General features: G+C 41.6%; 10 protein-coding genes across 10 annotated transcripts; 7 read left to right on the forward strand and 3 right to left on the reverse strand.

Annotated features, from left to right (window-relative positions):
- Nucleotides 1–1,213: 1,213 nt before the first annotated feature.
- GPD1 (glycerol-3-phosphate dehydrogenase (NAD(+)) GPD2) lies at nt 1,214–2,380 on the forward strand (the record flags this gene model as incomplete). The annotated part of the gene is made up of 1 exon (XM_022818640.1): nt 1,214–2,380. One exon carries the CDS (start codon nt 1,214–1,216, stop codon nt 2,378–2,380), a length of 1,167 nt encoding a protein of 388 aa, XP_022673715.1.
- Nucleotides 2,381–3,971: 1,591 nt separating this feature from the next.
- Nucleotides 3,972–5,234, forward strand: ARG1 (argininosuccinate synthase; the record flags this gene model as incomplete). The annotated part of the gene is made up of 1 exon (XM_022818651.1): nt 3,972–5,234. One exon carries the CDS (start codon nt 3,972–3,974, stop codon nt 5,232–5,234), a length of 1,263 nt encoding a protein of 420 aa, XP_022673716.1.
- A 1,046-nt stretch (nt 5,235–6,280) lies between these two features.
- On the forward strand, nt 6,281–8,293 carry KLMA_10181 (dipeptidyl-peptidase III; the record flags this gene model as incomplete). Its single annotated transcript, XM_022818662.1, has 1 exon — nt 6,281–8,293. The coding sequence occupies one exon, from the start codon at nt 6,281–6,283 to the stop codon at nt 8,291–8,293; it is 2,013 nt and encodes a 670-aa protein (XP_022673717.1).
- Nucleotides 8,294–8,699: 406 nt separating this feature from the next.
- On the forward strand, nt 8,700–9,563 carry GPM3 (phosphoglycerate mutase family protein GPM3; the record flags this gene model as incomplete). Its single annotated transcript, XM_022818673.1, has 1 exon — nt 8,700–9,563. The coding sequence occupies one exon, from the start codon at nt 8,700–8,702 to the stop codon at nt 9,561–9,563; it is 864 nt and encodes a 287-aa protein (XP_022673718.1).
- A 326-nt stretch (nt 9,564–9,889) lies between these two features.
- RPN4 (stress-regulated transcription factor RPN4) lies at nt 9,890–11,746 on the reverse strand (the record flags this gene model as incomplete). The annotated part of the gene is made up of 1 exon (XM_022818684.1): nt 9,890–11,746. One exon carries the CDS (start codon nt 11,744–11,746, stop codon nt 9,890–9,892), a length of 1,857 nt encoding a protein of 618 aa, XP_022673719.1.
- Nucleotides 11,747–13,135: 1,389 nt separating this feature from the next.
- och1 (glycosyltransferase family 32 protein) lies at nt 13,136–14,365 on the forward strand (the record flags this gene model as incomplete). Its single annotated transcript, XM_022818696.1, has 1 exon — nt 13,136–14,365. The coding sequence occupies one exon, from the start codon at nt 13,136–13,138 to the stop codon at nt 14,363–14,365; it is 1,230 nt and encodes a 409-aa protein (XP_022673720.1).
- Nucleotides 14,366–14,554: 189 nt separating this feature from the next.
- On the reverse strand, nt 14,555–18,085 carry OSH2 (uncharacterized protein; the record flags this gene model as incomplete). The annotated part of the gene is made up of 1 exon (XM_022818707.1): nt 14,555–18,085. The coding sequence occupies one exon, from the start codon at nt 18,083–18,085 to the stop codon at nt 14,555–14,557; it is 3,531 nt and encodes a 1,176-aa protein (XP_022673721.1).
- Nucleotides 18,086–18,814: 729 nt separating this feature from the next.
- On the reverse strand, nt 18,815–20,911 carry YAT1 (carnitine O-acetyltransferase YAT1; the record flags this gene model as incomplete). The annotated part of the gene is made up of 1 exon (XM_022818718.1): nt 18,815–20,911. The coding sequence occupies one exon, from the start codon at nt 20,909–20,911 to the stop codon at nt 18,815–18,817; it is 2,097 nt and encodes a 698-aa protein (XP_022673722.1).
- A 266-nt stretch (nt 20,912–21,177) lies between these two features.
- CDC15 (serine/threonine protein kinase CDC15) lies at nt 21,178–23,685 on the forward strand (the record flags this gene model as incomplete). The annotated part of the gene is made up of 1 exon (XM_022818729.1): nt 21,178–23,685. One exon carries the CDS (start codon nt 21,178–21,180, stop codon nt 23,683–23,685), a length of 2,508 nt encoding a protein of 835 aa, XP_022673723.1.
- A 203-nt stretch (nt 23,686–23,888) lies between these two features.
- KIN3 (serine/threonine protein kinase KIN3) lies at nt 23,889–25,100 on the forward strand (the record flags this gene model as incomplete). Its single annotated transcript, XM_022818740.1, has 1 exon — nt 23,889–25,100. The coding sequence occupies one exon, from the start codon at nt 23,889–23,891 to the stop codon at nt 25,098–25,100; it is 1,212 nt and encodes a 403-aa protein (XP_022673724.1).
- Nucleotides 25,101–25,167: the final 67 nt, after the last annotated feature.

Consider the following 25,167-nt stretch of genomic DNA (forward strand, 5'->3'; position numbering starts at 1 on the left):
GCCAGACTATAGACTGTATGTATCCACACACACCCCTTTCTTAACGTAAGCCAAAGCCTCTTTCATCTAAGAGGGCCAAACGGTTCAAGTAGTCTAAGCGGTTCAAGCGGGTAAGAGGGTCAAGTAGGTCAGGTGGGTCAAGTGGGTAAGGGGACAAGGGCCAAAGGGGCTGCAGTTCCTTTGGCCCCTTAAAGCCTCAGGGACAAAATGAACTTTTCTCTTTTTTCTTATGGCGCAGAGTGCCGAGGACCGAGAATCCTACCGCTCCGGGCCCACAGAAATGCTTGTAGCTGCCGTAGCCATAGGGACAACCTCCGCAAAAAGGAAATGGTACCAGTAGGGAACACAGAAGAAAAGAGGAAACCCAAAAAAAAGAAAGGGACAATCGGAGAATAGAAATCGGCATGCCCACTAAGCACGCAACGTCCTCAGGTTGTCCCTCAAAACCGAAAGGCCAAACAGCCCAAAATAAGGCCAAAAAAGGAATGAATTAAAAGAAAAGAGGACAAAATTCCCGTTTCCTTGGGTGTAGCACCGCATGACGGTGAACCTACCCCCAACCAAAACGAAAGAAGTAACAGAAATTGATGGTACAACAAGGCTGATATTGACCAACTTTCCCAGAAACACCCGTACCAGATGTTCCGCTCGGTTCTGGGAAAAATACTAGTCCCTCACCCAGTCCCTCCCCTAGTCCGATTCTCTTCTCCTTACAATTTGCCTCCTGCCCTTTGCCCCTTTGTATATACAGAAAGAAAAAAAATAATAATAATGAGGTATTACTATGCTAAAACTGAATTGTAATTAACTATGTGCAGTGGCCCTTTTTACGTTATGTATCATCATCGTCAGCATCATCATTCGCGCGTTACACTGTTTGTTGGTGCTGTTTCAGTTGGCTCTCTTGGTTTGTCTATCTGTTTCTTCTTTTTCTTGTCTATTTCTTTTTCTCCGAAACGTAGTATATGTACGTATTTGGTGTTGTATTACATAGTTGAGCCTTAGCCAGTAAGAGTTTCGGAAGGGTACGGAAACCAAAAGTATATAAAGAGAGTGGAGGAATCAGTTTTCAGATATGATTCAGTTTGGAAGATCTTTTTGTTACAATAGTATTGTTAAGTCGTTTCAAATCCGTAAATCAATAACCAGATTCAGATTAACTGACATCTACACTAATAGAGTAACAATCAACACAAGAAGAAATATTTCCAATATGAGTCCAGCTTCCGATAGATTAAAGCAAACTTCATCCATTCTTTCCAAGTCTGTTGAGCCAAAGGCCGACAGCCCATTCAAGGTCACTGTTATCGGTTCCGGTAACTGGGGTACTACAATTGCTAAGGTTGTTGCTGAAAACTGTGCTTTGAGACCAAACTTGTTTGTCAAGAGAGTTGATATGTGGGTTTTCGAAGAACAAATTGACGGCGAAAAGTTGACTGAAATCATCAACACACGTCACGAAAACGTCAAGTACCTACCGGGTATCAAGCTGCCTAACAACTTGGTTGCCAACCCAGACATTGTTGATGCTGCTAAGGATGCTGATATTCTAGTGTTTAACATTCCTCATCAATTTTTGCCAAAGGTCTGCTCTCAACTAAAGGGTAAGATTAAGCCTCAAGCTCGTGCTATTTCCTGTTTGAAGGGTTTTGACGTCGGTAAGGACGGTGTCAAGCTATTGTCTACATACATCAAGGACACTTTGAACATTGAGTGTGGTGCTCTATCCGGTGCTAACTTGGCTCCAGAAGTTGCTAAGGAAAACTGGTCCGAGACCACTGTTGCATACCAAATTCCAGAAGATTACAAGGGCGCTGGTAAGGACGTCGACCACTCTCTATTAAAGGCTTTGTTCCACAGACCATACTTCCACGTTAATGTCATTCACGATGTTGCCGGTATTTCCGTTGCCGGTGCTCTAAAGAACGTTATTGCATTGGGTTGTGGTTACGTTGAAGGTCTAGGATGGGGTAACAATGCTAGTGCAGCTATCCAAAGAGTTGGTCTATCAGAAATGATCACTTTCGGACGTATGTTCTTCCCAGAATGTAGGGTCGAAACCTTCTACAAGGAATCCGCCGGTGTCGCTGATTTGATCACAACCTGTGCTGGTGGTAGAAACGTCAGAGTTGCTAAGCACATGGCCATCACAGGTAAGTCCGCTTTGGAAGCCGAAAAGGAACTATTGAACGGTCAATCTGCACAAGGTATTATCACTACAAAGGAAGTGCATGAATGGCTAGAAACTTGCGGTAAGATCAACGAATTCCCATTATTCGAAGCTATTTACCAAATCACATACGGTAACGCATCTATGGAACAAATTCCAGAGATGATTGAAGAATTGGAATGCATTGATTACAACGTCAAGAAGCACTAAACATAGGAAACACCCAACATAACAGGTAATAGAAGCTAGTATTCTTTTACCTCTTTTTTTTTATCGATGGCGCGAACAAGATAAAAAGAATAGAAAATTATAAATTTATTTACAGACACACGGTGGACCCGTGTTGTTTTGCACCATCATTGTACAATATAACATCATAACCTTACCGCTTTAATTCAGTAAACATATCATATCAGTTCAACTCTTTTATTATTATTATTATTATCATCAACATCATCATTAAACATCCAGAACGAAACAACTTCTTTCACTCAGCATTATTTTTTTTTTTCTTTCTTTATTCTACATCACAATAATAATAGTAGTACATTAATTTTACTCTTTTGTTGTATATTAGAATTGAAGGCGTAAGATATTCGAGAAAAATCACATACGACTAGCGAGCTAGCTGTCATCGGACAAATAAACTAAAAGCCATCTATCTACATAAGATAAATAGATACTGTAACAAAGTTACACAATATTCTTCTTTTCTATTCTTCCACTCTAATTTTTTTTTTTACCTAACGCCCGGGACAGCTGCATATCCACTACTGCTGCCCCAGGATAAATAGTAAGTAATGCAAATTTATACAGGTCAAAAAGGCGCCGATCGCTCGCTCGGTCGCGCGCTCGCTCTAACTCAATTTTTTTTTTTTTATTCCGCACCGCACACAAGATTTACTCTCTGTGGCCATTAATTTCCTAAACTGGAAACTCTCCCTTTCTAAGGCATAAGGCATTCAAAAGAAACGATATTACAACCCGTACACCTGGTTTTATTTCTTTTTTCTTGTTTTTCCTACTTTTTCCCTATTACAACCGGGTAACCTCTCGTCTTCTCTTGCACTTAGAGAACACAAGCCAAAAACGCTGAGAAGCGCAAGAACACAAGAAACCCCAGCATCAGCTACAGTTATTGTCCAAGCTAGTGAAAAGTAGCGATCGTCCTTGTGACTACCGCCATAATATTCGTGATGATTCAAAACCTCCAAAGATGAGCCAGGTTTGGAGACCTTAGAGCTTTAATTCGGGGTTTTCCAGCACAGTTTAATTTTACAGTTTTTAGTGAGTATATTTTGGACCGCGATGCGACTCTTTTTCCAATTCGCATTTTTTTTTAAATTTCTGTAGCAGTGTATTTTAGTTATGGATGGGTCACCACCAAGCAATTTCACGAGGGAATTGGGCGTGGGCTCCACAAGTGCTAGTCGTCAGTGTAGGGATGAGTCATTTTTATTTTTTTTCCTTTCGCTGTCTTGCTTGTTTGAGTGTAGGTAAGAGTCAGAAACCGAGTAATTACAGACTAATGCTGTAGCATTGCCTGTTGATAAGAGTGGTAAGATGCCCATCGAAAATGAGTAAAGAAGTTGGGCTTTTAGACGGTATATAAATGGTTCGGAGGTGGAACAAATATGTGGAGGAGTAAAAGTTCTCTTGCATTGTAGTTGTAATAGCTAATGTATATTTGTTAGTGTGTGTATAGAAGCTAAGCAAGTAGCAGATTGACTCAATTGAGAGGATAGTTGCAACAGGAAAGAGCGATTTCACGCAAGAGCATAGATCTAAGTAGTTTACAAAAATGTCTAAAGGTAAGGTTTGTTTGGCATACTCCGGTGGTTTGGATACCTCTGTGATTTTGGCATGGTTGTTGGAGCAAGGGTACGAAGTTGTTGCATTCATGGCCAATGTTGGTCAAGAAGAAGACTTTGAGGCCGCAGAAAAGAAGGCTTTGCTTGTTGGTGCCACCAAGTTTGTTCTAGTGGACTGCAGAGAAGAATTTGTCAAGGACGTTTTGTTCCCAGCTGTGCAAGTTAACGCTGTATACGAAGATGTGTACCTATTGGGTACCTCTTTGGCCAGACCAGTGATTGCCAAGGCCCAAATTGACGTGGCCAAGCAAGAAGGTTGTTTTGCCGTTGCACACGGGTGTACCGGTAAGGGTAACGATCAAATCAGATTTGAACTAGGGTTCTACGCCTTGAAGCCAGACGTCAAGGTCATTGCTCCATGGAGAGACCCATCTTTCTTCAACAGATTTGCTGGTAGAAAGGATCTTTTGGCATACGCTGCTGAGAAGAACATTCCAGTGGTGCAAACTGCTTCCAAGCCATGGTCTACCGATGAGAACTTGGCCCACATCTCCTACGAAGCCGGTATTCTAGAAGATCCAGACCAAACTCCACCAAAGGACATGTGGAAGTTGATCACCGACCCACAAGATGCCCCAGACCAACCACAAGACTTGGACATTGTGTTCGAAAAGGGTTTGCCAGTCAAGTTGACGTACAAGGATGCCGAGTCCGGTAAGGAAATCACAGCCACAACCCCATTGGACATTTTCTTGACCGCTGCCAAGTTGGCCAGAGCTAACGGTGTTGGCAGAATCGACATTGTCGAAAACCGTTACATTAACCTAAAGTCCAGAGGCTGTTACGAACAAGCTCCATTGTCCGTCTTGAGAAGAGCTCACGTCGACTTGGAAGGTTTGACTTTGGACAAGGAAGTCCGCCACTTGAGAGACCAATTCGTCACCCCAACTTACTCCAGACTCTTGTACAACGGTTCCTACTTCACTCCAGAGTGCGAATACGTCAGATCCATGATCCAACCTTCCCAAAACACAGTCAACGGTACCGTCAGATTGAGTCTATACAAGGGTAACATCATCGTTCTCGGCAGATACTCCACCACCGAAAACCTATACAATGCCGATGAGTCCTCCATGGACATGCTAACCGGCTTTGAACCAACCGACACCACTGGTTTCATCGCCATTCAAGCCATCAGAGTCAAGAAATACGGTCAATCAAAGGCTGACAAGGGCGAAGAACTAACCTTGTAACCACATCTCATGTACACTATAGACAGAATCTACTCACCACCGCATGCGCCTACTAATAATAACATATAACCCTCATATAACATAGAGTAAGTAGTACATGTAGGTAAAAGTCATGTATATTATATTATTATTGTTATTACTATTATGTATATACCTACCAAACGTAAATGAACTACAATAGGCAAGCAACATATCAACTAATCCGTTCGAACCCTGCGCGCGCTCTCTTTCTATAAATTACCCTATTAAACCTATTACCCTCCCCACCCAACAACCCAAAGAAATGTCCGCTCGAGATTACTCTTTCCTAATCGAGCCAAAAAAAATGTGTCAAACTGTGCCTTAAGCCATTCCATCTATCACTCGTTATCTTACTTAATCGCTCTAGGTACCTGGAAAAAACAAACAAACATGCATACACATACGCATACGCACACAGCTACATACACAGCCTTTAGATAGTAGTGGAAATTTCCGCTGGAAATTCTGCCGGGCCGGTAGCCGTAATAGCGTGTATGATTCGTCTTTCTACGCACGGCCTTTTCTTATCGCTAGTAGATTGGTTAGCCTTCTCTAGCTAGCCAAGACTTCTGTGTCATAAACTAAGCTACGCTACACTACACTCTTCTATTTGCCTACAGGTATTTTTCAGCCTTTAGCTTTTTTTTGTTTTCCTTCAAGGCTGACAGTACAGTACAGCTGTTCTGTTCTACTACTACATTGTGCAAATTGTTCCATTTTTTTTTTTTTTTTTTTTTGTTGGTTGCAACCTTTCTTAGTCGTCCTTCTTCCGAAAATATGGTGTTAATTCAGAGTATTAATTCTTTATCTATTATAAAAAGGTGCATGAATATGCCATCTCTGAAGTTTGACACAATTGGATTGAGAGGAAACCAGTTGTATTTGTGATTCAAAACAATTTTGGATTAGCAGTTTGTTTATCTCTTTTTATTATCGTTTTTTTACAGGGTATCAGCACCTTCGTCTATCGCTAGGATACACTGTTACAATCATTTGTTCGTAAGTTCTCAAGTCTAAGTTCCAAAATGGCATTCGCTGATAGAGAGGCCCCAATTCAGATGCTTTCTGCGAAGAAGTACTTCGAAAATTTGACTTCGAAGGAACAGCACTATGCGCATTACATGTCGAAGGCTTCGCACGCCGGTAGCCGTATCACTATGAGACAGGTTTCCCCATATTCTGAAAAGATCTTCGATACGGTCATGGGGATCCACAAGGGTTTGAAGGAGTACCCTAAGGACGAGGAGACTGCTCAGTATTTGGAATATGTGACCCAATTTTTGTCGAACCTTGGTGAATTCAAGTCTTTCGGTGATGTCAAGTTTATTCCTCGTTGCCCAAAGTCGACTTTTGAGAAATTGGGCCAATTGGCCAACGTTCCAGTGGACTCCTCGTTGTTGGATGAGATCTACCACGATGGGGATGCATCTGCTTTGTTGGGTTTCCCATCTCAAGGTCACACTACTGGTTATTACAGAGGTCCAGAGAAGGTTACTCCAGAAGACATGGTTTTGTTGAAGAAGATCTTTGCTGACTTTGACATCATGCCTGAGAACTTGACCATCGAGAAGCTGTCTCATAAGCTGTTCGAGGTCCATGTAGCCAGTGCTTCCACTGCTCATGCTAAGGGATACCCAGACAGAATCGAAGAAGAAGGTATTGAGGTGCTGTTCAAGTTCGGCGAACACAGTACTGAGATGGAGAAGATTGCTCAATACTTGGCAAAGGCCAAAGAATACGCCGCAAACGAAACCCAGGAAAAAATGTTGGAACACTACGTTAACTACTTCAAGACTGGTGACTCCAAGTTGCATAAGGAGTCCCAAAAAGTCTGGGTCAAGGATTTGTCTCCACAAGTCGAAACTAACATCGGTTTTATCGAAACTTACAGAGAACCATCCGGTATCATTGGTGAATACGAGTCTCTAGTTGCTATCCAAAACAAGGAGCGTACTGAGAAGTTCACTGAGTTGGTCAACAAGGCGCCAGCCTACATTAATCTCTTGCCTTGGGACCCAGCTTTCGAAAAGCCAAAGTTCCAACCTCCAGATTTCACCTCCATCGAAGTCTTGACCTTTACTGGTAGTGGTATCCCAGCTGGTATCAACATTCCAAATTACGACGACGTCAGATTGAACGTTGGTTTCAAGAATGTGTCTCTTGGTAACATTCTAAACTCAAAGACTAGCAACGACAAGTGGACTTTCGTGCAAGGCGATGACGTCGAGACCATGAGCAAATACCAATCGGACTCCTTTGAAGTGCAAGTTGGTATCCACGAGTTGCTAGGTCACGGTTCCGGTAAGTTGTTGTGCGAGCTTGATGATGGCACCTTCAACTTCAACAAGTCATCTCCACCAATTGGTTTGGACGGGAAGCCAGTCACCACTTACTACAAGAAGGGTGAAACCTGGGGTTCCAAGTTTGGTGCCATTGCAGGTGCCTACGAAGAATGTCGTGCCGAATCGATCGCTATGTACTTGATTACCAACAGACAATTGTTGGAAACTTTCGGCTTCAAGACCAAGGAAGAACAAGACAAGATCATTTACACTGGTTTCTTGCAAATGTGCCGTGCCGGTTTGTTGGCTTTGGAATTCTGGGATCCAGCTTCCAAGAAGTGGGGTCAGCCACACATGCAAGCCAGATTCTCCATCATGAAGACTTTGTTGAGATACTCAAGTGACAAGAACTTTGTGAAGTTGGCATACACTCAAGATGACTACTCCGACTTGCACATCGAATTGGACGGCTCATTGATTGAAACTGTCGGCCACGCCGCCATCGAAGACTACTTGACTCATTTGCATATCTACAAGTCCTCCGGTGATGTCGAAAACGGTGCTGCATACTTCAAGGACAGATCTGACGTTGACGAAGAGCTCGCTAAGTTCCGTGACGTTGTTCTAGCAAAGAAGTTGCCAAGAAAGCAATTCATCCAGGCAAACACAGTTATCGACGGCGACAAAGTGATCGTCAAGGAATACGAAGAATCTCCAATCGGCATGATTCAGTCCTTTGTTGAACGTGATTTGTAAGGTCTGAAATGGGATGTTCCACTCATCAGCAATGTATAATGTATAATGTAACGCAACCCACAATTTATGGTAAATAATCATCACAATAATATAATATAATATAATACAGTGATACTAATTCCATTACCACTAGTAATACCACCGTCAAATGTGCATGGCACATGCTATATCATCGTTATATGGAGGGCTGCCCTTCTGCTGCCTGTTTTCTTTCTTTCTTTCTGTCTCTCTGGTTGCCAAACATTGCAACAGGTGACACACGAGTGGACATAAAAGAAAAGCCCAGAAGGAAATAAAACCTTAAAAAAGGTTGATCTTAACAGCAGATTAAGAAAGTAAACGAACACACACATTGCATTTATGACCAACGGATGGTTGTTGAGAGCCACTAAAGCAAGGCATTGAGATGAGATTGTATGCATTAAGGCACGGGCAAAGTGAAGTGAATTCGAAGAACATCTTTGGTGGTTGGATTGATGTTCATCTGACTGAGAAGGGCTTAAAGCAAGCCAAAAACAGTGCTGTGTTGATAAAAGAGCACTGTGAGAAAAATGGGTTAGAGCTACCCAAGGTTGGTTACACATCGCGTTTGGTAAGGACGGAGGAGACCATGAGGGAAATTCTGAAGGAGTTTGGGAAGGATCCTGAGTTCCATATTGTGAGTGGACCTGAGCCTCCAAAAGTTGAACATCTTGATAATGGTAAATTTGAAGTTTACCAGAGTTGGAGATTGAATGAGAGACACTACGGGTCTTGGCAAGGCCAGAGCAAGCATAAGATGATGGAGGAAGTTGGTGCTGAACAATATATGTATATCAGAAGAGACTACTTTGGGAAGCCTCCGCAAGCGGACCTTACGAAGGAAATGGTTCAAAATTTCGACCAAGGAGACACAGGCTATGAATTTAAGGAGCCCAACAGACATGAAAAGTATTTGCAGGAGGAACTAAGCCATGATGACTTACCAAATGGTGAATCCTTGTACGATGTAGTGCAACGGGTCAATCCGTTGCTAGAAAAGCTAATACTACCGAACTTGAAGAAGTTTGGTGATGGTATTATAGTTGGACACGGTAGCACTGTTCGGTCGCTTTTGAAGATTTTGGAAGGGGTCAGTGACAGTGACATCAAGGATGTCAACATTCCCAATGCTATACCTTTGGTTATAGAGCTTGATGAAGATTTCAAATTTGTAAGAAAGTACTATTTGGATCCAGAAAGTGCAAAGGTCAATGCAGAATTGGTACGTAAGGAAGGACTCAAGGAATGAAAATGAAAGAAACGAAAAGTTTACTTTCATTTCGATAATATAATAGAGTAATAGTACTATGTTTATGTTCAAAGCGTATATGTATGTTTATCTTCCGAATTTGTGTACTCTATAGCCAATTATATATATTATATTATAGTTTATATACAGAATTACATATAATAGTTTGAAACCCTGTACGACATGAAATAAGGGGAGGAAAGTCTTCTTGCCCAGTCTTATTCTGTGTATGATATGTTGTTAATTTGAGACGGAAAGAAAAAAATAATGGTAAACAAGATTGGAAAGAAAGATAAAATAACCCCCGGTAAACAAGACCCTGACCCTCAGGATGTTTGATATTCTACGTTATCCTTAGCATATTGGATTACGCGTTGGGCTTCTGATCCCTGTAGATTGTGTTTCACTTTAACGTGTCTGCTTAAAGCGTCATTTCTTGAAAACGTTCTTTGGTAACCTTCGGAACCTAGTTCATGTATGCAAATCAAGCATCTGAAGATTTTCTTCTTTGAAGCATGAATGGTATTTTGATGTCTGATCAAATCGTATGGTCTGGAGAACTTTTTCATACATGGTTCCTTGGTGACAGGATTGATAGCCATGCAGAAATGTTCATCGGTGTTACTATGCGAGGCGTTCCTGTTATGAGAATGGGAGATTGTCTGATGGTTATGGCTGTCCAAGGCAGTTGAACTATCGACAGATTTACCACGTTGATGTCCCTTGTTTCTTGTTGTAATAGAAGAGACGACTGTAGGGACTTTTTGTGATGATGTTGTTGTTGTGATAGTGGTGGTGGTGGTGGTGGTAGCAGTACTAGTTTGTGGAGTAACACTAGAAGCCTTTCTGGCACCAGAAGCCAACAGTTGTCTTTGCTTAGAAGTACCGTTGGGGTCAGATACGACCATGCTTGGTTTTCTTCTTGGGCTTACTAGTGCTGGTTCGTACAATGGGTCTTCTTCGTCCTCACTAAACATAGCATCGTCCTCATCTTCGTCCTCTTCTTCCTCTTGCTCATGGTCGTCTTGGTTTTGGTTTTGGTATTGTTCCTGTGGGTTGACCAGAGATGTGCTTGGGATGGACAAGTTGTCCTCCCCTTGCATCAAGGTCTTAATTTGGCTATCCTTCGACCTTTGGGTATCCATGAATAAAGAATCCTCGTTAGCCTTGATTGAATTTTTCCCCGAGACGAAATCGTCGACGATGGTAGCGTTAGCGTCGTTGTCGGGAAGCGTCTTGTTCCCGAACCCGTGATACTCGTACTGCTCGTCATCGTCCTCTTCTTCGTCGGAAATGTCATCGTCAAAGTTGAATTCTTGGTCGAAGCGTGACAACGCATCCTGGTCCACCGTCCAATGGTAGCCCGACACGTTCTGGTCATCGAGCAATGCGGTCTGGGCGTTTAGTTTTTCGTCATCCTCGTACATATTGTCCAAATCAGCGAAGCTTTCGTCGTAAAACTCGTCTTCGAAGACGTTCTCCCTGTTGATTCTAGTTTGCAAGTTGAACCCGCAACCGTTGTTCAGCCTAGAATTCGAGAGCCCGGACCCAGCCCCGGTAAAGTAGTTCGCTGTCGATCCATCGCCTTGCTGCGACGTATTGGCGAACCTGTTTAGCGAGTTCAAGAACGGGTTGGGAGTGATTGTGTTTAGCGAAATGGTGGGCTGTACCGGCGTGAGGTTCAAGTTGATCTGCTTCACAATCGCGGCTGACCCGCCGTTGTTTCCACTCTCGCCGCTACTGTGCTTTTTATCCAGCGTCGTCAAGTTAGGATCTGCATACTTGTTGAACATGCTACCAGACAACAACCCGGAACCGGCATCTTCCTTTGAAACATCTTTTGCAACATCTTTCGCAACATCTTCGTCAAACGAATTCTGCTCAAAACCACCCTGAAGCGACACTGGAGCCTGGCTCTGGGACAGATTCAGGCCCTGGCTTTGACCTTGACCCTGACCTTGGCCCTGGCCCTGGCCCTGGCCCTGGCCCGCCATGCTCCCGAAATTAAAACTGCTCGTCCCGTAAAACGAATTCACCTGCGACCTCGTAAGCTGCGGGAACGAATCGTGATGATTCTCCCCAAACGCCATGTCCAGATCTAACGGATTCGCACTCATAATCCTCATCTCGTCGTCCAACACATCCGTAAGCGTTCTCCTCAACTCAAAGTCTGCTGCTGACATCTTATCCTCTTTGCTCCTAATTACTAATGCTATTATTTTTTGAGGCCCTAAATTTAATCGCCGAAATAATTCCTATATTCCAACCTGCTAGCTAACTTTCGCCTCGAAAGTTCAAATACACTCAATGTCTTCTCTTGCTCTAAATAACTCACTCAGATGCCCGTTTCCTGGCCTCTGTAGACTTGTGCTTTTCCTCTTTTCTTGCTTAAACGAAAAGGAGAGTTATATATAATTATTACTACTACTTTAATTTAAACGCTTTTCTAATATATACTGCTAAAAAAACTGATATATGTGTGAAAACCAAAACCTAAAACAATTCAAATCAAAAAATCGAAAATCGAAAATCGAAAATTGAAAGCCAAAAGCCAAAATGCAAAAGGCCAACAAGACAAAAGGCTAAATAAGAGGTGGAAAACGGGAATGAAAAGAAAGAAAGAAAAAAAACCGTTGGGACTGGCTATGGGAGTAAATACGACGGTGCATACATAGTATAGGGTAGGGTAGAGTTGGATGGGTAAGTAAGCGAGTAAATATATAGTGTATAGTGTTGGGGTCTCGGTTGTAGTATAGAATGCGACGGAAAAGTGCGTAATGGTAATGGCAGGACTTGGTGTATAGTAGTAGTGTACAGATAGATAGAGAGAGAGAGATGATGACACTGTGGACTGGACTGTACGGTGGTTTCTTTTTCGGGGGGCCCTGGGGGAGAGGGAACAGGGTTTTCCGGAGGACGGGTATTACCCGGGCCTTCTAGATGCTTCTATACGTAGGGGCCTGGTTACCCGGGGTGTCCACAGGGTACCAGCTGGATATTTGTGTCACGTGATAGCAATTTTTGGTATATACATACATACATACATACATACACATAGGTATACCTATCTATGTGTGTGCCCTAGGGCATTTGCCAAGGCATTGATTGGCCCTGGTATATACATGTATCCAGGTGAATATGCACCGCTTTCCTCTTTCGCGACTGGTCCGTGACATTCAAGAAATATTTGTTATTGCTGGAACTCAAAGCCGTATTTCTTCCCGTAATGTTTAACTAATGCAAGCCTGAAGCCAGCCCAATGCGGGTCCAATGCGCGCCCTACGTAGACCCAGGGCACGCAGATATGGCCTAAACCCTAGAAATGGTCGCCCCCCCAAAGGGACACCCTTTCCAGCAGTCTTCAAGTCTTGCATTCTCGAGCTCTTTATTTGCCTGTACATTCTTGTTACATATACTCTCATCTATTTTAATCATCGCTAATCCTAGAATCACCCACAGAACAGAGAGCTAAAAGTTGCAAATGCCATACCAAAGGTGAAACCGGCAAGCTCTCGGCCTGATATAGAGGAGTCTCTCCACCCCCCGCCTTCCTGCCTCCCCGCCTCACCCTGATGAGACACGTACGAAGTCGTACAGCACTGGCCCTCGGAGCTGTGCTCATCACAGTGTTCGTATTTTTATCTCAGCACCATACTATTCTAAAACCGATCAACGTTGGCAGCCAGCAACCGGCAAATCGCCCTACAGTGCCAGCAGACTGGTCTCCCGGGTCCTTGAGAGACCGGCTGCTCCAAGCATACAAACCTGACCCCGAATCAACAGGCATTCCAAAGGATATATGGCAATCTTGGAAGTCCAAGGACAATCTCGACAAGAACTTCCAAGAAAATGTCAGGCTGTGGTCCGCACAACAGGGGTTCACGCACCATTTCTTGGACGACGAGGAAGTGGATAGCTTTGTGAGATCAGAGTTCAAACAATTCCCAGAGATTATCGCGGCCTGGGACATACTGCCAAGAAAAATCCTCAAGGCCGACTATTTCAGATACCTCATACTGCTCGCAAACGGCGGGTTCTACAGCGATATAGACACGTCACCAACCCTTGATTTGAACCAATGGTTAACCGAGGCCCCATTGGCTTCGCTCATGACCGCAAATAGCTTCCCCAAAAACAATATAGGTGTCATAATTGGTATCGAAGAAGAGATGGATCTCGCAACATGGAGAGGCTTGCTAAACAGAAGGATAAACCTCTGCCAATGGACTTTCGCAAGCAGGAAAGGCCATCCGCTATTTGTAGATATAGTTGCCAAAATTGCGGATCTGGCCCTGCACTACTACGATTCCAATACAAACGTCATTACATTTCCCATGGGATATAAGAACCTTTTCAACATGCAACCGGCGTATAACATGTCAGAGGGCTCCCCAAACTGGTACGAAGGAATAATCGAATGGACTGGACCGGCTTCATTCACCGATAGCTTCTTCGAGACTACGAATATGTGGTATATCGAAAACTTCAAAGACCATTTGCAAGGCACCGGAGATGAGGTGTTGTGTAACTCCGAAAATGTTTGCATTATAGACCCAAACAAACCGTTAAACCTAGTGTCGAAACTCAACTTCTATCCTATTGGGGATAACTTACAAGGATTCAAACCGCACTTGCATCCAATAGGGTGGGAGAATTTGACCCTATTAGAATACCCGCTACTCTACGGTGAAGTGGCTTTTCTGCCAAAACATTTCTTTAATTCGCTATATACCACTGACGATAAGAAGGGATATATACATCACGCTTTCACTGGGACTTGGAAATGGTCAAAAGATCCATGATGATGGACAAGGAAGGCATTTCACTGTATTCAAAAAAATTTTTCTTGTGTTTATATATAAACTTTAGATATATACCTAATCAGTCCTATATAATCTGTTTTTTTGTCATGCGTTTGGGTTACGTTGAAGTACTATTATATTACTTGCGTAATGAGAATAAATATTAGTCAAAACATAATTGAAGACTAATTAAAAGATATCACCTTCATTAGCAAGCTTATGTTCACGTCTCAACCTCCAGTATTCACCGTTAAACTTCCAATATTCCTTCTTTGTAACTGGATGTATTTCCTTTGTAAACCATCTTTGTTTGTATTGAATATGCTTTTCATCTCTCTTCTTCTTAGCAGCTCTCTGCTTTTCTTCAACACGATGCTTTTCGCTGGCGGCCTGGTCATAAAGACCCTCTTCCATAGCTCTTTGATCTGGTCTTAGTCTAGTATCCGTGGGTGGAAGCCATGGCAGCAAATGTGGTTGAGGTGCATTCAACGTAACAGCAAACTTAGTTAAGTTGAACGGTAGATCAGGTCTTTCATTAACATGCCAGACGTTGAACCTGGTCCCATCATATTTAGGCTTTGTTGAGTTGCTATTAGTACTGTTGGTCTTGCTACGCTTCAATTCATCTAATTGCATTTCTTCAGGTGAGTTTGGCTTTAAAACCTTCTTTGCAGAAACAGATTCGTTCCAATGTCCGCCAAAAATCCACTCTTTACCACCTTTAGCATTATAAACTTCACCCTTAACTTCGTACGCGTTACTAGATCTCCAACCTCTAGCTTTGAAGTGAATTAAACTGTAGTCACCAGTAGTGTGATTGACAATTTTCACATCACCATAGTTATCGACTTGTGGATTACCCAAAAGAATACCCACAACCTGATTATTGGGCTTTTTGTAAGTATACAGCTCTGGTTTATCACCACAATCTGGCCTTAGAGTCATATACCATAGACCGAGATGCTTAAAGTCAAACGATCTACCGTTGAACTTGGAATCAACATATGATTCACCAAAAAAGTCCCACTTAGGTGACTCAGTCCAAGTTGCACTGATTGGTGGATGATGTGAAACTTGTTCAGTAAAGAATCTATAACTCTTATCAGGCCTAGCATATTCAAAGGTTTCACCGAGTAGTGGATTGAAAGGCTTTGCCACTCTCTTCACAGTGGAAGCATATGATGACACAGTGAAGATCGAGACATATAATAATCTTAATGTCGAATCATCAAATGATGCTGCTTCGTTTAACAAGTCTGCATACTCTAAATCTTCAGTGACTCTTTGTAATAATGAAGTTGGTTCGTTAAAACTTACCGGTAGAGTCATTCTGGTCATATCTTTCCCCACCATTGACTTTAGTACAGACCATAAACTTACATGTGGACGATTATCTTTGCCTAAAGTTAATCTCTGCCTTAGGCCATCTTCATACCCTAAAAATGTCCCTTCTTCTAATAGCTGTTTTGCTTTACTACTCTGTAATTCGTTTGCTACTAGTGGAAGAGAAACAATATTTGTAGTTTTAGAATCGACCTTGCCAACCTCCGAGAGAGGTGCATTGGAGTCCACAGTAGTAGAGTCCAGTGTCTTTGAATCCAGCGTTGTTTGTTCCAATGATTTGACATTGTTGCCTTCATTCGAAATAGATTCTTTAGCGGCTGGGTTAATAAAAGCATTGTTTGTCGACAAGTCAGTTGCCACTACTGATTTATTCCCTTTGGAATCATCATTTTCCTCAACCAGAGGTTTTGTTTCGTCCTCTTCTTCCTCATCAATATCCTCCGCGTCAAAAAACTCGTCGGCTTCAGAATCAATGTCAGCATCGGATTCTTGGTTTTCAATAAATTCCACTATCTCTTGCAAAGGTTGCGCTGAGTCAATGTATTTTTCACCTCCAAGGTTACTATCAGACTTTAAATCACCTGTGTGAACCTCAGAAAGCTTCTTCTGAAGAAGCTTTTTGAGATTCTTTCTTTCTACGTCAAGTGAAACCAATTTTTCTCCCTTTTCCAATAGTTCCAACTCCAAATCCTTAACAGACTTGATCCAGAGGTTGTTGATATCCCTTTGTTTTGAGAGCATCTTAATCAGTTTTTTATCTCTTGTTTGAGACATTTGATTTAGGTCGGAAAAGTTTTTGACAATAAATTCAAGGGATTTTCTTGCAGTTTGAATGTAATCTTCCGACGAGTTATTTTCGTTGATGAGCTCGATTAAAGAACTTAATTCTATTGAAATGGTACGCTGAAGGATACCAATCTGTTGGGCATAAGGACCATAAACGGCCTTTACGTCTTCATCACCTTCTTCTAATTCTTCTAGCATTTCTTCATCTTCTGCTTCATCATCATATTCCTCATCTTCATGATCAAAATCCTGTTCACCTTCGAATTCCTGACTATTGGCAGAGGGAGAGCGATCCACTTTATACTTGGCGCTATCAGTTTTGGTATCTTGACCTGAAGCGATGGACATAGTTTGATCATCAGCAATGCTATCCAAAGGAGAAGAATTAGAGGCAGTGTTACGAGAGTTCTTTACCTTGGAGACAAAATTCTTCCCACTCTCAGTCAAATTGCTGTTTAATTCGATGAGTTCTGCGGAAGATATAGATGAAGCACTACTGCCATTTCTACAATGTTGAACTCTGTTTTCATATGAATGCAGCGAATGCATGCTAGCTGGTGCGCCATTTTCTAAGCCTTTCTCATGAGATCCTGCATTGTTTGGGGTATGCCCATTCTTAACCATTATCTCCCTATCCTTTGCAAATCTAATAGCACTTTGAATAGCCCAGACCCATTTATTGGTTTCAATTGGGTGATTACCTTTCAAGTGCCATCTAATCGTACCGTTACTTCCACCGATAATTTCAAATTTGAGCTTCTCAGACGAATCTAAGTGCAAATAGCACGTAGACATATTTAGAGAGCCTCTGCATGCATTGGATGTATCTGCTTGATCCTTATAATAAGACAGTATACCATCGGAACTCAATATGAACCAACGAAGTTTGTATCCTTGTGCGAAGTTAGTCCATTTCCTCAAGTAACCTTTATATGATGGAGGTTCGTGCAAGTTATTAGTAACGTCAATGACACTCTGTTCCCGAGCTGCTTTTTCCAACATCCTCTTTAATTCCAAATCAATGGCGTTCTTCTTGTCACTCTGATCTTTGGAAGATACCTTTCTCAATAAATCGATTGGTAACTTACCCCTACTGTCTCTCTTGAATGGATCACCACCGTGATCCAAAATCCAACGACATAGCAAAATGTCCCTCTTCTTAACGAATTCATGTAGTACTGTATCTCCAGTTTCAGGTTCCATCCCATTGATATCTAGCAGTTCCTGGTTTCTAGGGTTTGCTAGAATCGAATTGAGGTGGTCGATATCTCTGTTATTAAATGCTTGCCTAAACTCTTGAGCAATCTCGGCAACGTAGTTCGCCCTTGCAACTTGCATCATCTGTACAATATTCAAGTTCTTGCACATCTCAATAGGTTGTAAGTGTGCATCATTCAAAATGCAATCATTAATATCAGGATGTGCCATCAATAGGGTTACTACATCCCCACGAGATTGGAAAGCAGCAAGATGCAACGGCGTATTTCCATCTTGATCCTGCTTATTGATATCAAGGAAGAGATCCGGGTTTTCTGCATTCTTTTTGGTCCAATTCTCCACAATTTCCTTAATCAATGCAACGGGAGACATTTGTACTGCATAATGAAGAAGAAGTTCGAAAACTGACCGCACTGTAGGATCGTTAAGAGGTTGAAATTCATTCTCGATAAGCTGCTTCAACTGTTGAAAGCTTGACTGTCTAAGGCAATCAAGCAACTTCAACTTAAGTAATGGTTTCGAAATCGCCATTCTACCTTATATTAATATGTGTGTATGTTGTTGGTCTCCTTAAAGTCAAATTTCGTAGATGCAAACTATACGAGTAATGTTATAATCAAATTCTATGAAGTTCTTCAGATATCAGCTTAGTGATTTCCCTATCAGGCGTGAAAAACCCAAACAGACACCCGACACGGTAACGTTAAGCTGCTCTAGTATTTCAATAAAGCTCTTGAACCAACTTTAACAGTCAGATCGTAATTCGTTTGCTAATGTTGAAAAGGGGACAGAGTAAGTTTAAATTGTTCATGTTGAAGTAAGTCCTAAAAAAAAAATGCTGATCTCCAGAGTTAATAATAAACCGATAGTATCAGCCGGGTAAGAAGGAGAAGGAAGTAGATCCAAAAGAACAGGCACCGGTCTTGTTATATTATGTCCGATAGTGCTTCAGCCTTGAATCTCTAGAGGTATGCCTCAGCCTCCATAACGAAGAAAACTAAAGCTACAATTTTGCATATGGAGTAATTTGGTTTTAAATTTAGTCATTACATATTATATCAAAATATAAGGGGCGTTTACATTAGAATATGGGATATTGCGTCATCCTGTGACGCTTACGTCGAAATAATCGTATCCACTTAATAAATACTTCATGTTATCCGATTGCAACGTACCCATAGTGGTTGTTGAGGAGGACTCACCTTTATGGGACATACGATCGATCTCAAGCAAAAAACGTTGCATTAACTCGACAAAACGAGCCGTTTGTCTGTGTCTGGAGGACACAACAACTGACAATGAGTCGTTTCTGATAATGTATCCAATGCCGAAACCGTTGCTACAAACGGGCCCGAAACCAAAGTTTTTGAGGCAAGGGTTTCCGCAATTGGATGTACTTAGCACGTTTGTATTGATCTTGGACCATCCTGCATCTTGAAAGAGTTCTGGTAGTGGAATGTTTGGGTTGTTGGCAAAGACTTTTTTCCAGATGCAGTATAAGGCGTATAGATGACGATCTTGTCCAAGCCCCATAGAACATTCTTTTGTTACCGTGGAGTGTTGGGCACAAGCTTCTTGTAGATTCTTTAGCTTTATGGGATTTGGAACTGTGCTGTCAAAGAAAGATTTCACGAATGTTTTAGACTGCTCGGAAACGGTTCTAATGGCTTCAGTCCTACCATTTTGGAAGAATTTAGTCATTGCAGGCTCATATGTCGTCTCAAATCTCGCGTATAATGCATAATACGCCGTTTGGAAACACATTTGTAGAAAAGCATCAGGGGAACATTTGAACTGAGACTTAATATGTGCTGCCCCAAATTGCTTAAAATCCAAATATTCGAATTCGATTTGGGAGATCAAATCACTAACCCTTGTTTCAGCAAAATGTAACGAGGACAAAATGAATGAGTCCACTGACCATTCCAATTTTCTAGGAATAGTAATTAAGTTGGCTTGTTTCGACATATAAGATAGCTTTGCTTGTCGATGTGACGTTGTTGTTTCCTCGGCGTCTTCAAACACCTTTGGCACATTTCTTGTAATTCCTTGCGCGAAATTGACAATTGAATCCGTATATATGTCCATGGTCATCCTCAATACAGTATGTCCATCAACACCGGTATGCTCGAAGTTTATTCCTGCCCTTCCGCTCCTGTCTACAATCAACTGCAACTTGTCGTACCAACGGTTAGTGCAAGTCCCCGTCTGCAACCCTAGAGAGGGTTTGATCTTGGATTCGTCGTTGTCGTTTAGATCAATTTTGGAGGTACCGCAAATCATGGACTTAATCCAGTCACGTTCATCTTCAAGGTCCGAATTATCTAAGCATATAACAAATAATGCACTATCAATAATTTTTAAATTACGAGCATTGGTAGGGTCATCAGCCTTGCTGATATAGTCACGAACGTTCGACCACACGCTTCGATTCTCTGTAGTGAACACACCCATTGGACATAATGCTTGTAGGTTCTGGTCAGTTTCCTCGCGCTGTTCCCCGTCCATTATAATGGAGTACAAATTCCACTCCAACTCTTCAGGTTGCTGGAAGATCGGCTCATTGTTGATATCCAACACATCAAACCAGTAAAACTGAGACTTGTACATGACTACAACATGGTGAGAAGTAGGATCAGTCTGCAAATGACAGGAAGGGGTTGGTTCATTCGAAGAGGGCGGAATTCTTGCACTACCGAAGAGCTTCCAGTACTGGTCCATCGTCATCGGTTTCCCACGAACATTATCCGTAGGCAACGTTCCAGTTCTAATCGCTTTCACAAATTTTAGCATGGACACAACCAACTTTGACGTCCTTTTAACTTGTCTGTTAAAGTGAGAAAAGCGCGTGCTCACTTTAGGGACGTTATTCATCGTTGGATCGTCTGCAAGTTGGAAATAAGGGTTCAAATTAAGAACAACAGACTCGTCGTATTCGAGGTATGAATCAAACCAAAATTGCTCAATATAAGAAGACATAGGCTCGCGCTGAGCTAACTGTTCATCATACTCCCTTAACTCCTTATCCAAGATCCGCAATACCTCCTGAGAATTTTCCACTGCTTGTTGCGTTCTTTCGAAACTTCTACGGTCTTGCAATGGTTGTAACCTCGCCAAGTATCTTTTTAGTGTGTCCTCCAATGGAGGAATAGGTAATCTGGGCAACACCTGTGTCCCAGCGTCTCTTATAGATGGCATTTTTGGAGTCTGTTCTTTTTACTGTAAATATATATTCCTTGTGCTTACTTGCTTTGGATGATTGAACATAGTTGTAAAATTAGCGACATCATGTCCACATTTCGGTAAAAGTCGACTCAAGTTCCAAAGAATGTAAACACACCGCCTTATATACTTATATTGATGTCTTCTGCACTCCGAAACTCCGAAAAGGTCATCGCCCTTCGGAGTTTTCTTGCGTCATCAATCATGACAACTTTTCTCCATTTAACCAAAATAAAGGTTTGATGACCAACTTTTCGGCAGAAAGCCTTTGGATGACCACAAATGGAGACAAAAAAAAGAGTGTGGACAAAGAGAAGTTTAAGGGTAGATACCAAGACGGTATGGATGGGTCTATTGTGCATGGGACATACGCTCTCAAGCAAGTAATCGGACGTGGTGCTTATGGCGTTGTTTATCGGGCAGTTAAGCGGGGCAGTTCTAAACCTGTTGCGATTAAGCAGATAGAGTTTGAGGATGAAAGCGAATTGAATGAGCATATGCTTGAGATTGATCTTTTAAAGAACCTTAGGCATGAGAATATAGTTGAGTATCGTGGGTTTATTCAGAAGGCACATGAGTTGTATATTATTCTAGAGTATTGTTCACGTGGATCACTTCGAGATTTGTTGAAGCAGGGTCCATTATTGGAAGAGGATACTGTGAATTATGTACGACAGACGTTACAGGGCCTCCAGTACTTACATGAACAAGGGGTGATACACCGAGACATAAAAGCAGCAAATCTTTTATTGACCGAGGATGGTGTGGTGAAGCTAGCGGATTTTGGTGTTTCGACAAGAATCAACCGAATGGCCATGACGTATGCTGGATCGCCGAACTGGATGGCTCCAGAGGTTATGACTGGGCAAGGAGCGTCAACTGTAAGTGATATATGGTCTCTTGGAGCTACAGTTGTTGAATTACTCACTGGAAACCCACCATTCCACAATTTGGTGAATGAAAGCGCATGTTATGCAATTGTGAACGAGGAGTACATTCCACCATTGACACTATCGGCCGGATGCCAGGAGTTTTTGAGTCAATGTTTTCAAAAGAATATGTTTAAACGTGCAACAGCTCCAGAGTTATTGCAGCACCCATGGTTACAACAGGAGAACTTTCAAAAGCAACGATCTAAGATTAACTTGGCGGAATACATTGAAAAGGATGACAAGTGGGATGCTGATTTTGTTCTTGACTCAGACACAGATATGACACCATCACCCACAAAGGTTACAGAAAAGTTACGAAAACTGCAAGGTGAGGATTTTAGAACCCTATCTGTGGACGAGCTTTTTATCGACCATTCCTTAGATGCTATTACTGCACAATTGTTACAGTCGCTTTTAGAGTTACAAGCGGAAACTACCAAGAATAAAAGGAAGAATGACAATTTCAATGCTATAAAAAACAGGGCATATGAGATTTTCAAGTATGACAAGCAATTCAACCACTCCTCTTTGAAGGAGAAATTCGTTGATACTGGTGGCGTTTCTTTGCTTATCTCTTTGCAGTTTGAATCGCTCCTTTCGACGTTTTTCGATAAGAGTATCAAACTTCTTATACAATGTGGTATTCTATTTCACATGAATACTCTCAGAGACTCTAGACTTGTAGTGTTGGTCAGCTATGGGTATAGAGCACTCACATCTCCCGAAATATGGAATGAATGGTGTTTAAAGCATAAGAAGAAGATCTCGGAATGTATCAACACCGAATTGGGATCTACGAAGTACATAGAAGCAGAAAAATTACTCATTCATGTATCCTTACTAAAGGATTTCCCACTAGACATTTCCAGATTGATGCTCTATGCTAAGAAGTATAAGCATTTACAGCATTGCATCTACACTTGCTTGAATAATTCCATCAAAAGATCTATTTCCAACATCCCTACATCTAACATGATTCATGGAAAGTTAGTCTACGAAAAATCAAACTTCCCATCTCACGTAATGGAATGGTTGCTTGAGATGATCCCTGTTCTTAAGAAAAGGGCTATAGAACCATTCGTCGAGCTTTGTTTCCACGTTTGTCACTTGAATAATAAAAGTATTGCAGAGTTGATGAGAGATGGTCAATTCTTCTCTTTGACTAAATCATTACTCCAGTCATCAAACAACAATTGTCTTCCGTGGTGCCTTAACCTTTGTAGCGAATATGCGAAAGACCTGAAGCAGGACAATATAGGAACTATGCTCGATATTGGAATGTCTTCATTGACTGTTGGCCACTGCCTACACAATAGCATCGAAATCATATTAAATTGTGTCAACGTGGCTCAACTTAACCATTTGGAAATATCACTTTCTGCCGATAATATAATAATCGGAGATTGCAGCATTCCATTACAGAACTTAGTGGAATCATTCTACCAAGACAATGGAAGATACGACAAATTCATTACAAAATTCACAAAGTTGTGCTCTTTACCAATAGGCAGCCAGATATGTATCGGAGTGTTTGAGCAAGAAAGATTTGTGGGCCGGATCTATGAGCTTTTCGATAGGTTCAAAACTTCACTTATTATCCAAATTGACTTACTAAAATTCTTAAAAGTCCTGGTTATTCAGATCAATGACAAGAACAAAATGTCTCAACCCGATAAACGGAAGAAATTATTAAAATTCCTCTCACACAATTGGAATACTACAGATTCTGTAACCCCTATCAAACAGACTCAACAAAGAGTTGGGGCAGATTCTGTTTTGATTCAACAGTTATGTCAAGATATAGAAAATCTGATCTGATTTGCATGCATGAACCTCTAAGTTTACCTTTTTCGGAAAAACGTACATAAAAAAATAGTACGTGCATAAAAGTTTATATATATAAATACTACGGCATTATTTTATTATAGCAAGACCTCACCGATACATTGCCTGCACATAGATTTGTGGGGAATCTAAAGAGTTCTTGGCATATAATCCTATCGGATCATTGTGTCCAAACGATGAATCGTAATGAAAGGCAGCCGAGTTACCGATTGCTCGAAGAAATTGGACGAGGTTCTTTCGGATCTGTTAGAAAAGTTGTGAGAGAAACAGACAATAAAGTACTAGTCCGGAAAGAAATTAGATATGGTCATATGAACTCTAAGGAACGCCAGCAACTCATAGCGGAATGTTCTATCCTTTCGCAATTGAAACACGATAACATTGTGGAATTCTTTCACTGGGACCACGATGCAACTTCGAACACTTTATTTCTGTACATGGAATATTGTTCGAAAGGAGACCTCTCACAAATGATCAAATATTACAAACGCCAACGTAAGTATGTTCCCGAGAGTAATGTTTGGAGGATTATGGTTCAGATATTGATGGCTTTATTTAAGTGTCATTATGGTAGGGATTTGCCTAAGTTGCAAACGGTGCATGATGAAATCGAAGAGCCTTCAAAATCGAAAGGAAACGTGGTCATCCATCGTGATTTAAAGCCCGGAAACGTTTTTCTGACCGGATATGATGATGAATTCAACCAAAATGCGTCCAATGTGGATTACGGTAAAGTGATAATCAAGCTAGGAGATTTTGGGCTTGCGAAATCGCTGCAATCGTCTATCGAATTTGCAACTACATACGTTGGCACACCATACTATATGTCGCCAGAAGTACTTCGAGATCAGCCATACAGTCCATTAAGTGACATATGGTCATTGGGATGTATATTATATGAGATTTGTGCGCTACACGTACCATTTCAGGCTAAAACATATACCGAACTACAAAGCAAGATAAAATCAGGTTTATATGAGCCACTTCCGCAATTTTACTCTTCTAGTTTGAAAGAAATGATAAGTAAATGTATCCAGGTAGATTTCACTAGGCGACCAAGTACATGGACCTTGCTGAACGATATCCAGTGTAGAATAACAAGAAAGGCATTGGATCTTGAGAAATTCGAAAGGCATCTATTGAATTACGAGCACGAGCTAACGCAGATCGGCGAAATGCTGGAACAACATGCAACAGAGATGAAGCGAGACTTCAACACAGCAGTAGAGCAACGTGTGCGTGAAATTCTTAACGGAAATACAAAGACAAATTCGAGCCCAGGCCCTGGTGGGGCTCCGATGATTACTGGAGCTGGTCACGTGAACATGAATATGCCAATGCGCACTCCTTTCAGGAACCCGGCAAACATAAATAGGAACTATCGTTAAAACCAAGGTATACGTTGGTATATATATAAAAGGAACTAGTTGTAATTTTTTTATCTCCTAGGCTATC

Source organism: Kluyveromyces marxianus, chromosome 1, assembly GCF_001417885.1.
Source record: "Kluyveromyces marxianus DMKU3-1042 DNA, complete genome, chromosome 1".
In the NCBI taxonomy this organism is placed as follows: Eukaryota; Fungi; Ascomycota; class Saccharomycetes; order Saccharomycetales; family Saccharomycetaceae; genus Kluyveromyces; species Kluyveromyces marxianus.